A 13,054-nucleotide genomic window follows, 5' to 3' on the forward strand; every position below is an offset into this window, starting at 1 on the left:
ACTTGCACATTGTTTTTAGTAAATCATCGCTAATTCTTTAGTCCTTAACAGTGGCAGGGTATGTTCGTTATAGGAAACTTGCACATTGTTTTTAGTAAATCATTGCTAATTCTTTAGTCTTTAACAGTGGCTGAGTATGTTTATTATAGGAAACTTGCACATTGTTTTTAGTAAATCATCGCTAATTCTTTAGTCCTTAACAGTGGCAGGGTATGTTCGTTATAGGAAACTTGCACATTGTTTTTAGTAAATCATTGCTAATTCTTTAGTCTTTAACAGTGGCAGGATATGTTTATTTTAGAAAACTTGCACATTGTTTTTAGTAAATCATTGCTAATTCTTTAGTCTTTAACAGTGGCAGGGTATGTTTATTAAAGGAAACTTGCACATTGTTTTTAGTCAGTAATTATTGATTATTTAGTCTTTAACACATTAAAGTGTGTCTTGGAATTAATATCTGTGTATTGTATTCGAAATAGTACAAAACAAATGCACAGTCTGGCACCAGAGAAACAACGGACACGAAAATATGTAAGTTTTGTGATTTGAAAAGTTGAAAATTTGAGTGGGTGTAAATATTGATAGACGAGATAATATTTCATTAATTTAATTTATAAGAAATTGAACTTTTGTTTCAGGATAAATATTGACATTTGCGATACAATTTAATTGTATTATTATATCAGGAAGGGATTGATCATTATCTAGCAGTATAGGGTCGCATAAAATTATTTTACCGTGTGACTTCAATCAGCTCGGATAACATTTGTGACGTTTATTACTTTACCAATGTAGACACATATTTGTAGACTTTTAAATATTTAAAAAAAATAAAATGCAAAATGTTAAGAATAAAAGTCTTCTTAATATACGATGGATGTGTAACAGAATAGATAATTAATTTGATTCATTATAGTATACAACATGTGCACATTATTATCTTAATAATAAAAATATAGTCCAAATGTTAAATACAATTCTTCTTAATATATGTTAATATATATATATATATATATATATATATATATATATATATATATATATATATATATATATATATATATATATATATATAATTTGATAAATTTAAGTATACAGAAGGTAACAATTGTTCCTGAAGATTTGTAACTAAAAAATATTTTAAAGAAACATAATAACGAAGTTGTTTTTACCTCTATTCTCTCCATTTCAGATAGTGAGATAGAGATGGTTGATCAACAGCAAGTTGAGTCGTAGAGCGTTTTTTGGTCGAACAAATATAAATCTTACAATGTTTGTTTAGAATTACAAAGCTAAATTTTACAATAAAAGCCATTCTTTTCTTTTTTAACAAATGTATATAAACTAAAATCTAGATGCTAAATTCCAAAGTTAAATTTTAACTGAACAGCTAATTTTGTTTAAACTATGAATGTAATGATTGCTTGTCTATATATATATATATATATATATATATATATATATATATATATATATATATATATATATATATATATATATATATATATATATGTGTGTGTGTGTGTGTGTGTGTGTGAGTGTATGTGCTTGTGTTTGTGTGTGTTCGTGTATGAGTGTGTTTATGTTTGTTTATTTTAACACACAGTTTATTACGTGTTAAGCACACTAAGACCACCGCGATTTATTAATTTAAAATAAAAATTGTATTTCTGAATGACGATTTAAAACGTGTTAATTAGTTTTATACAAAGGAAAACTTAGTATAGTAGATATCTGTTGGCACTAAGGAATCAATTATAAGGAACGCAAGAAAGAAATTTTAAAATTTCGCTTTGATCAATGAACTAATATAATCGTTTGTTATTGTTATTTTGCAATTGTTTTGCACAAATTGAATAGTGTATACATTTTGTACGTGCCATAACAATTTTAATTTGAAATATATGTTTTATTTTTTCCCTGTATTGTGAAACATTGTAGATTTTAATTTTACTAACTTAGTTTTAAAAAGTGTTTTTTTAATTGTTTTTAAAATGATGTTTAATTTATTTATTCTTTTAATTGTCGTTAATGCACAGGACTATCAATTTTTGTAGTAGTTTTCACAAACAAATGTATCATTTATTTTAATAAAAACAGTATTCAATTATGTCACAAGAACCATCATGGCTTCTTTGTTGTTTGTTAAATTTGTTATAATACAAAAACCTAAACAAGACAAAATGTAACTTTGAAAAAGAAACCATTTACTTAAACAAATCCGTTTTTTTACTGCTAGTAAAAAGAAATACATTGGGCGTGATCTCCAATAATCTTGTATGCATACTATTATTTAACAAAAAAGGTAAAGCAGAGGCCGAGCGATGGGGGGGGGGGCCCATATGTCCCTAGGCGCCGACCTTAGGGGGCGCCAAAATGAGTTGTAAAAACAAATTAAAATGTCATTTTAGCTGTATTTTTGCATTATAGATAGTTTGAGGGGGGGGGGGTGGGGTGCAAATCGAAAGTTTGAGGGGGGTGCAAATGGAAAATTTGCTCACATGGGGCGCGCCAAATTGAAAGTTTGTCCTCGGGATTCGGGAAGGGTCGCTACACCTCTGGGGTAAAGTTAAACCTGTCTATAATAATACTAGGTAAGTTTATGACTATACCATTCGTTGTTTGTTTGTTTGTTTGTTTTGTGTGGAGAAAACAAAAAGACTATAATTTTACAGAAGAGTTTCTTTATAATAACAAGCTGTAGAATTATGAAATTCTAAATGTTTTTACGATATCGGAAATAAAGTAACAGTTTCAGTTTGTGTAAATGGCTCAAAAGTTGTTAATAATCGAGGTACGTATGGGATTACATACTTATGTATCAAGTGCCGTCTACCAAATTGAAACAGTACTTATCAAACAGTTATTTCAAATGACCATCCAACAAATTGAAGCGATGCTCAAGTTGTTGATAACCTAGAAATAAAAAAAAATGTAAAGTACTTCTTCAGTATGCCTAATATAAAAAATAAATCACTTAAAAATATAAGAAAATAAAATGTGTTCACCACAAAGAAAAATTCATCTTACCAGCAAAAACATTATCAGTAAATTTACACGTAAGATGTGTTTTTAAGTTCGGAAATTTTAATTAAAGTAATTAAATTAAAGTTCGTATTCGTTATTTGGAGGTTACATTTACTAAAGTTAATTATTTTAAAAATGTTTATTTAACACAATAATTTTATTAATAAAAGAGGAAGACTAATGTAATTACCACAAATGATCTTATTTCATTTCAGTTGGTCTAAACGTTTGTGACTGAAAAATATAGTGTAAACAATAGCGAAATATCTGTATCGCACTTATTCGTGCGCGTTCATATCAAGTGTAATCGCAAATTTGGTTTGCACCACATAGCGCCATACTATTATTTTTTTTCAAGGAAGTCCAAAAATTCATTTCAAAGGCTGTATTTAACTTAGTAAGAGCGTCGATTGATTAAATCTAATTCGCAACTGGAAATCTATTTTAGGGTCGCTAAACTTTAGCTGACGGAATTATGTTAGTATTTTCTTGTGTGCACCAACGTATCAATACTTGGTAGTTAAGCTAAGTTTAAACTAGAGTAGATCAACATAGCTATGATTTAATATGTAATACATAGCTTCTTGAAATCTGCATAGGAACTAGATCTAGATCTAGTAACTGTACTGTAACGAGTCTACATTTTCTTTTTATATTCGCAACTAGCATTATGTTCTTGTATTATATTTAGTCGTCAACATTACTTAATATTCTACATTATGTCGTTAGAAATCATAACATATACATATACATGTAAGCGTATGAGCCAATTTACAACTACACTAACCTATATCTTAGTCATTACACAAATCATTACATGTATCAAAAGTAAATATATATATATACCCAGACTTATATATATATATATATATACCCAGACTTATATTAGTTTACGCGTAAAAGAAACAGTATAAGCTTATAATTTTTTAACATGATATATATTTTAAAATAGTATTGTTCGTGTGAGATTGTAAGCCACATAAAATGTGAGTTTAAAAAACAAAAAAACATTGTGCACCATGCTGGAATACGTGAGTTAAAAAAATTCATTTTGCACCAAGCTGGAATATAGTCTGAGTATAATCAAGACATAACAAAGTTTACTTGTATCATCGCCACCTATGATCTTGTTCCTATTCGGAATTGTGATGAGTTTTCTCTCTGTCGGTGAGTTGCATTCGCGTTTGTCTCATACCTGCTTGTTTTGGTTATATTATACTCATATTTTTCCCGTTTGGGCCCAAGACACAATAGGTAGCTAGTTGAAGTAGAAAGTATGTTACAATGACATGGACATGCTAGTGGATAAGGTGGTCTCAGAGGCGTAGATAGGGGGAGGTTGCGGATCGCACCGGGTGACACCATTTAGGGGGGTGACATAAAGGCAAAAAAATAGCAAAATATATAGAGAAAAATGATAATTCCACTTAATTAAGTGATTAATTCGAGTGTTAAATAGTGCTTTAAGAGGTACAAATCGAAAGTTTGAGTGGGGGGGGGGGGGTTGCAAATCGAAAGTTTGAGAGGGGTGAGGTGCAAATCGAAAATTGAAAGTTTGTCCCCGGGAAGGGTCGTTACGCCTGTGGGGGGGGGGGGGGTGACACCATTAAGTGCCGCACCGGGTGACACACGACCTCGCTACGCCACTGAAAATAATAAAATCAACTTTTTAAATATCATGTAGTAAAATGTCCTATCACATCACTAAGCTTATCGTGTATTCAGTAAAGTAATTGTAAAGTTCAATAATATCAAGATGTGTTGCCGATTTATAACGTATTATTTAACATTAAATTATACTGTTTTTCAAACGGCAAAAGCCCACCTGACCTGCAAGCCTGCTGAGGAAGGCAAGATTGCCTACTTCACCTGCCTAGACGGCAACAGCAGCGCCACGGATATTTTCTGGAAGCAAGGTGACGTCATCGTCGGTCACTGTCGAAACTCCACGTGCACGTCCACCTCGACGTACGGTGTGGACAGGACGAACGGGATGAGTACGCTGGTCATACCCAGGGTGAGCAGGAAGGGGAACCAGTCACACGAGACTTTGTTCAGCTGTGTCAAGGATCAGCCGGATGGAGAGACGCTGTTCACGTGTAAGCTGGAGGTTTATGGTAGGTTGGGGGAGGTTTATGATAGGTTGGGGGAGGATGATTCAAATACAGGTTTATGGTAGGTTGGGAGAGGGTAATTAAAAAAGAGGTTTATGGTAGGTTGGGCGAGGTTTATGGTAGGTTGGGGGAGGATGATTCAAATACAGGTTTATGGTAGGTTGGGAGAGGATTATTCGAATACAGGTTTATGGTAGGTTGGTGGAGGTTTATGGTAGGTTGGGGAGGGTAATTAAAATACAGGTTTATGGTAAGTTGGGGAGGAGGATTCAAATACAGGTTTATGGTAGGTTGGTGGAGGTTTATGGTAGGTTGGGGAGGGTAATTAAAATACAGGTTTATGGTAAGTTGGGGGAGGGTAATTAAAAAAGAGGTTTATGGTAGGTTGGTGGAGGTTTATGGTAGGTTGGGGGAGGATAAACCAAGTACAGGTTTAGGGTAGGTTGGTGGACGATAATCCAAATACATATTTATGGTAGGTTGGTGGAGGATAAACCATTATCGATGCATGTTTATATTTGGATGGTAGAGTATAACTCGATGCTTTATACATGTGTATGATAAGTTGATGGGGAGAGGTGGAGGGAAATAATCCTAGCTTTATTCATGTTGATGAGGCTAATTCGTACTTGATACAATTACAATTAACGTGATGAAAAATAGAGAAGTCGATTGCTTTTCTATAATGACAATAATTTAAAATGTAAAGGGAGATAACGCATAATTTAAAATTGGTGAAAAAAACATTTCCTAAATAGTTTCTCCTTAACAATTTGATTCATAGGTCTGCTTTAAATGTTGACATACCCTATTTCGTTTCTATATTATTGCTACGCCTATTTTAACACACTCGAGATTGAGTAGTATATCTTTTATTCCATCATTCTAATACACTAATTATCCAATATTTAATAATGTGTTATCATATGTTTTGGAAAATAGCCGCACATTAAAACTTTTTTGCAAAGAACATAATTTTCAAATTAACAATAACTAAACGTTAGTACACTCTATGAGCAAAATTATTTCAAATATTATCATATCAATTTCAGATATCAAGATAACAAAGAAAACAAAACAAAACAATAACTTAACGTATCAGCCTAGACTCAATACATATTACAGAATGGGATATGTCAGTCACTAACTAAAACACAAAACATTCTGACGTATAATAATATATTTTAGTATCACACCAAAGTATGCCTATAGGTAATTGTATCTCCTAAATTCATACCAAGATATTATGCCTACATGCAAATTATATCTCTTAGTATTACCCAAACATGTGCCAACGTGTATCAGACATGTACCAACGTGTACAAAACACCTGCCAATGTGTACCAAACATGTGCCAACAAGTAACAAACATGTGCCAACGATTAATTTTATCTCTCAATATTACCCTAATATGTGCCAACGTGTATAAAACATGTGCCTACGTGTGTCAACATATAATTGTATCTCTCAGTATGATCCAAACATGTGCCAACAAGTAACAAACATGTGCCAACGATTAATTTTATATCTCAATTTTACCCAAACACGTGCCAAATTTACAAAACATGTGTCAACGTATAATTTTTTCTCCAAGAATTACCCAAACATGTGCCTAAATGTACTTTTATCTCCCAGTATTACCCAAACATGTCCCCACGTGTACCGAACAAGTGCATACGTATACTTTTGTCTCCCAGTATTACCCAAAACATGTGCCTACGTATACTTTTATCTCCCAGTATTACCCAAACATGTGCAAACGTGTACCATACATGTGCCTACGTATATTTTTATCCCCCAGTATTACCCCAACGAATGCCCACGTGTATTTCCAATGTGACCATGAACCCGGACAAGACCGGCTTAGTGGATGCCAGGTGTGAGGTCACCAACGTGTACCCGCCCGCCGTGTGTCACTTCTTCATTAAACTAGCATCTCAGGTGGGTACCACGTGACAATAGCTCCCTCATTAAACTCACATCTCAGGTGGGTACCACGTGACAATAGCTTCCTCATTAAACTCACTTCTCAGGTATGTACCACGTGACAATAGCTCCCTCATTAAACTCACATCTCAGGTGGGTACCACGTGACAATAGCTCCCTCATTAAACTCACATCTCAGGTAGGTACCACGTGACAATAGCTTCCTCATTAAACTCACATCTCAGGTAGGTACCACGTGACAATAGCTCCCTCATTAAACTCACATCTCAGGTAGGTACCACGTGACAATAGCTCCCTCATTAAACTCACATCTCAGGTGGGTACCACGTGACAATAGCTTCCTCATTAAACTCACATCTCAGGTGGGTACCACGTGACAATAGCTCCCTCATTAAACTCACATCTTAGGTGGGTACCACGTGACAATAGCTCCCTCATTAAACTCACATCTCAGGTAGGTACCACGTGACAATAGCCTCCTCATTAAACTCACATCTCAGGTGGGTACCACGTGACAATAGCTCCCTCATTAAACTCACATCTCAGGTAGGTACCACGTGACAATCACTTTTTTTTTTATTAAACTAGCATCTCATCTGAGTAACACAAGGTAGATGTATTTATAAATCTCAGGTAGGTACCACGTGATAATATACTCATTATCAGTTATTTCTTTATCTAAGGTGGGTATCACGTGATTATAACTTCTTTATCAAACCAGCATCTCAGGTGGGCGTCTCAAGGTAGAGTTGCTTATTTATCTCGGGTAGGTATCACGTGATAATCACTTTTTAAAAATTAAACTAGCATCTTAGATGAGTAACTCAAGAAAGAGTTATGTATATATCTCAGGTACGTATCAATATAAAAGAAAATAAAATTCTTTATATAAAGAAAATAAAATTCTTTATTAAACTAGCATCTTAGGTGGGTAACACAAGGTAGATTTGTGTATATATCACATATAGGTAACACGAGTTAATATACTTTGTATCAGTTATTTCTTTACCTAAGGTGGGTATCACGTGATAATAACTTGTTTATTAAACTAGCATCACAGGTGAGTAACACAAGGTAGCATCTTAGGCGGGTGTCACGCGATAGAGTCACCTCTTTATCAAACTAACTTACCAGCTATATATAACAATTGTCACACAGTTGCTGTCCCACTACCATCACAGTTGGGTATTGCGAGGTAGAGTCAGTTTATTTTGAAGGTATTGTTTAAGCATGCATTTAAGTGTCGCAAACAACTGCGCAGGTTCCAAAGAAAATATTGTCATTATAATAATGTTAACTTTTGTTTTGTTTTTATCCAAATCTACAACTGTAAATAATTTCAGCTCAATAGATAAATGGGGAGTGGGAGTTAATTAAATTTATATTCCAATATTTGCTGGAGCTACACACATACTCACACGCACACACACACGCACGCATACACACACACACATACACACGCGCGCATAAATGCACACACACGCGCGCACACACACACACACACACTAACATACCGAGCAAACTAAATAAAAGCCTTAAAAAAGGTATAACTTTCGTGACAATGGTTTCCGGTTGGTTAGACACAGCACCATCCTCCGTTACCATTCATCCCCAACCACCATTCATCATGTTAGACACCATTTATTCCGGACCTTCATTGACAACGCCTCTAATCCCCAAACACCACTCATCATGTTAGACACCATTCATCCTGGACCACCATTGACAACGCCTTTAATCCCCAAACACCACTCATCAAGTCAGACACCATTCATCCTGGACCTCCATTGACAACGCCTCTAATCTCCAAACACCACTCATCATGTTAGACACCATTTATCCCTGACCTCCATTGAACAACGCCTCTAATCCCCAAACACCACTCATCATGTTAGACACCATTCATCCTGGACCACTATTGACAACGCCTCTAATCCCCAAACACCACTCATCATGTCAGACACCATTCATCCTGGACCTCCATTGACAACGCCTCTAATGCCCAAACACCACTCATCATGTCAGACACCTTTTACCCCGGACCTCCATTGACAACGCCTCTAATGCCCAAACACCACTCATCAGGTCAGACACCATTCATCCCTGACCTCCATTGACAACGCTTCTAATGCCCAAACCCAAACACCACTCATCATGTCAGACACCATTCATCCTGGACCACTATTGACAACGCCTCTAATCCCCAAACACCACTCATCATGTTAGACACCATTCATCCTGGACCTCCATTGACAACGCCTCTAATCCCCAAACACCACTCATCATGTTAGACACCATTTATCCCTGACCGCCATTGACTACGCCTCTAAAGCCTAAACACCACTCATCATGTTCTAGAACATTCATCCATCAGTTGTTTTTTCTTCTACTCACACAGTCCGAGTACACACGGGTCGATGACGTGGTATACAACTCCACCATCACCCACACCAACCCGACTCTCTACCGCACCACCTGCGAGACGTGGTACCCGTTCCGGAACATCGAGCACGGCACCGCCTGCTTCTACGTCAAGGTGCACCCTGATATTAGTGTCAATCACGATGAGGAATCTCACGAGCCGAAGTCTATCGTCATTGGATCTGCCGTCCAGAACCTCACACTTGGTGAGCTGATTCGATGGTGAAGTAGAGCAACCCATTTCAGACTAAGTGATCCAAAAAGTAGAGTTTACCTGTTTCTTGAGCTCGGTATATGAAGGTTAGGACAATGCAGTGGCGTAGCCAGGATCGTCTCTAGGAGGGGGTTCCAATTTTTACCCGGGGACAAACTTTCGATTTGCAACCCCCCCCCCTCAAACTTTCGATTTGCACCCCCTCCCCTTATACCTTATATATATATACCGAGGGGTCTATAGGGGGTTATAACCCCCCCCCCCCCTACCCCCTGCCTACGCCACTGGCACAATGCCCAGCGATACGATCACGTGACCTAAGCGGTACAGCGCTAGGTTGTTAACCAGAAAGTCTCGAGTTCGAATCCGAGTTCAAGTCAGTATACCCTCACTGAGTTCCCCCAGCTCTAATGGGTACCTAACTCTATTTAAGGGAAGTAAAGGCGGCTGTGCAAAATTCTGACCATACCTTCACTTAATATGTCAATGTGAATAAACATGAACTCTACTTCATCTGCCAAATGTCTCAAGATGACTGTTTACTTTTACTTTGCTATTCCCAACCGATTTTCGTTTGCTTCACGAAAGTCAGGTTTACATCATAACGGGGTGGTCTTCTGGACTAGGGATGTCGTGCATTCCAATTACCGGTCCGATTTCCGATCTCTCACATGCAATTAACCTAAGACAATTAGTGTGTAGATCTCTCTCCATTAGGACCCATGCAATTAACCTAAGACAATTAGTGTGTAATCTCTATCTCTCACATGCAATTAACCTAAGACAATTAGTGTGTAGATCTCTATCTCTCACATGTAATTAACCTAAGACAATTAGTGTGTAGATCTTTATCTCTCACATGCAATTAACCTAAGACAATTATTGTGTAGATTATCTCTCCCCATTAGGCCACGTGCAATTAACCTAAGACAATTAGTGTGTAGATCTCTATCTCTCCTTACTAGGCCACGTACAACTAACCATTGAAATCGACCTTGGAGACAGTTGGATGGTCTTCTCTATCGTCCTCGTGGTGGTTTTTGTCATCTTCTGTATCTGTTGTGGAATGCTCAAAATGTTTGGTGAGTACCGCGGCCTCGCTGGGTGGTGTGTTGCATGCTGTAAACCCCCCCCCCCCCCTATTTCTCGCTGTATTCTTACATCGCTCTTGTTAAGCTACCTGTGGACATCTAAAAATGTTGAGAGAGTAACTGAGGCGTTGCTATGTGGTAAGTTTCACTGGTCTTTGTCATCTTCTGTATCTGTTGTGGAATGCTTAAAATGTTTGGTGAGTACTGCTGTGACGCGGGGTGGTGTGTTGCATGCTGTGAACCCCCCACCCTATTTCTCGCTGTATTCTTACATCGCTCTTGTTAAGCTACCTGTGGACATCTAAAAATGTTGAGAGAGTAACTGAGGCGTTGCTATGTGGTAAGTTTCACTGGGCGAACCCCCCCCCCCCTTCTCCCCGACATACAAAATCTATTACAAATTTGTCACATTGGTACGTTTTGCGACTACACTCAAGTTTTACCTCCAATGTATGATACAAAATACTAGAAACCTTTCGTGCATGCTTGACTCAACAATAGTTTATTACTTCAACTATTAAAAACAAAATCAGAAAATAAAAAATTATTTCTAAAAATATTTTTTAACAAAAAAAAATCTAACTATTCAAACCCTTTAATGTATATATTTGTTAAATGTATTAAATATGTTACAATTTGGAATTGAATACGTTTACAAGTTGATGAAGTCAGAATCAAATATGATTAAGTTTTCAGGTTGATGGTGACTAAATCAAATGAGTTTAATACACTTTAATGCAGAGGCGTAGCGACCCTTCCCGGCGCCCGGGAACAAACTTTCGATTTGCACCCCCCGCCCTCGAACTTTTCATTTTCACCCCTCCCTCAAACTTTCGATTTGCACCATCCCCTCGAACTTTTCAATTGCATCCCCCCTCTCAAACTTTCGATTTGCACCCCCCCTCGAACTTTTCATTTGCACCTCCCCCCTCAAACTTTCAATTTGGCGCCCCCCCCCCCCCCTAGGGTCGGCGCCCGGAGACATATGTCCCCCCGCCCCCCGCCCTCGCTACGCCTCTGCTTAATTGTGCTGAATGAATACAATGTGAATCTACAGGTTGCTGCTAACGGAATCAAATGTGCCTACACCTACGATGTGCTCTCGACTGAATCAACGATCAAGTAGTCATTTCCCAGACCAACCCTTAACCAAATTGACTCAGATATGGACACCATTACGTCATGAATTAACTAACCCCCCTCCCGCCCCCTTTTACGGACACATCAATGTGCATTGTACTTGTGAACGTCAGTTTTTTAGACCGTTTAAATACGACTCGCAGACATAATATGACTAATATTTAACGTTGTTTAAATACTTAATTTGGATTGGTTTAAAAGTCAAGTAATTTTTTTCATTGATTAACTCAACCTTTTTTGGAGATATCACTTGATTCGCAATCCAAAAACAATTTGTGTTTAAAATGACTTAATAATTTATAAATATACCTACATACACAATGAGTCTGTTCCTGTTTGTAATTTCGGCAGACTGTGTGTATGTATACGAACATACTTGTGTGTAAAGTTTCTTACAGGCATCTCATCGGGGGGGGGGGGGGGCAGAGTGTCAAGCATGGTTCATCTTACCAACACCGCTCTGGACCAATTGAAAAGTACCCCCCCCCCCCATCTCAACAAACACACTCACCTGAAAAATGTCTGAAAGAAACCCGACTTGTGTACCTGTCTACTTATACTGTAAATATCAGGATATTTTTTTTTCATCCAATGTAGTATTGGACTGTGCATATTATGAAGGTGAGTTTGGAAATCTTTCTTTAATCATGCGTGCATGACGGAACAGTTGATACACCCCCTCTGCTATCGGATGTACATGATTTAAAATAAAATAAAATGGCTTAATAGTCTAAAAGATCAGCTGATTTTTGGGCATGGATGAGCAGCTTCTGGGCGGTACGTTGATAAGAGCCAGATGTTAGCCATGTATCTGAACCACTATCTACACACATCCTAGGGATAAAATAGCCATCAGATTTTAAAGGCAAATGTAACTCGATTATAGACATACAACAATTCATATGTAGGTATAGAGGACAAACACATACACTCACATGTGTGTTTATACATATTCACACATGAATATATGGATATTCTTGCATATAAATATAGATACATATTAGATATAGATACATATTAGATATAGATACATATTAGATATAATAACATATTAGATATAATTACATATATTAAGACATGCAACCATAGATAGCCTACAT

The 13,054-nt window shown here is 36.9% G+C and overlaps 1 protein-coding gene and 1 long non-coding RNA gene across 2 annotated transcripts; both read left to right on the forward strand.

Annotated features, from left to right (window-relative positions):
• The first annotated feature begins 340 nt into the window (after positions 1–340).
• Positions 341–1,446, forward strand: LOC131947944 (uncharacterized). Its single transcript, XR_009387940.1, has 2 exons — positions 341–531; positions 1,193–1,446. It is a non-coding gene; the product is annotated as an uncharacterized LOC131947944 (long non-coding RNA).
• Positions 1,447–3,998: 2,552 nt separating this feature from the next.
• LOC131947940 (uncharacterized) lies at positions 3,999–12,262 on the forward strand. The gene is made up of 6 exons (XM_059309353.1): positions 3,999–4,194; positions 4,848–5,144; positions 6,943–7,082; positions 9,487–9,715; positions 10,689–10,805; positions 11,872–12,262. Exons 1-6 carry the CDS (start codon positions 4,149–4,151, stop codon positions 11,880–11,882), a joined length of 840 nt encoding a protein of 279 aa, XP_059165336.1. The 5' UTR covers positions 3,999–4,148; the 3' UTR covers positions 11,883–12,262.
• The last annotated feature ends 792 nt before the right edge of the window (positions 12,263–13,054 follow it).

Source organism: Physella acuta, unplaced genomic scaffold (genome assembly GCF_028476545.2).
Source record: "Physella acuta isolate Inbredline_101_S28 unplaced genomic scaffold, ASM2847654v3 ptg000616l, whole genome shotgun sequence".
In the NCBI taxonomy this organism is placed as follows: domain Eukaryota; kingdom Metazoa; phylum Mollusca; class Gastropoda; family Physidae; genus Physella; species Physella acuta.

Bases quoted from the DNA above. Each gene is read 5' to 3' on its own strand.
- LOC131947940 (XM_059309353.1), top strand. From the start codon at position 4,149: ATGATCTTGTTCCTATTCGGAATTGTGATGAGTTTTCTCTCTGTCG. The intron at 4,195-4,847 runs GTGAGTTGCATT...AAACGGCAAAAG, and splicing joins GATGAGTTTTCTCTCTGTCG to CCCACCTGACCTGCAAGCCT. The intron at 7,083-9,486 runs GTGGGTACCACG...CTACTCACACAG, and splicing joins TCATTAAACTAGCATCTCAG to TCCGAGTACACACGGGTCGA.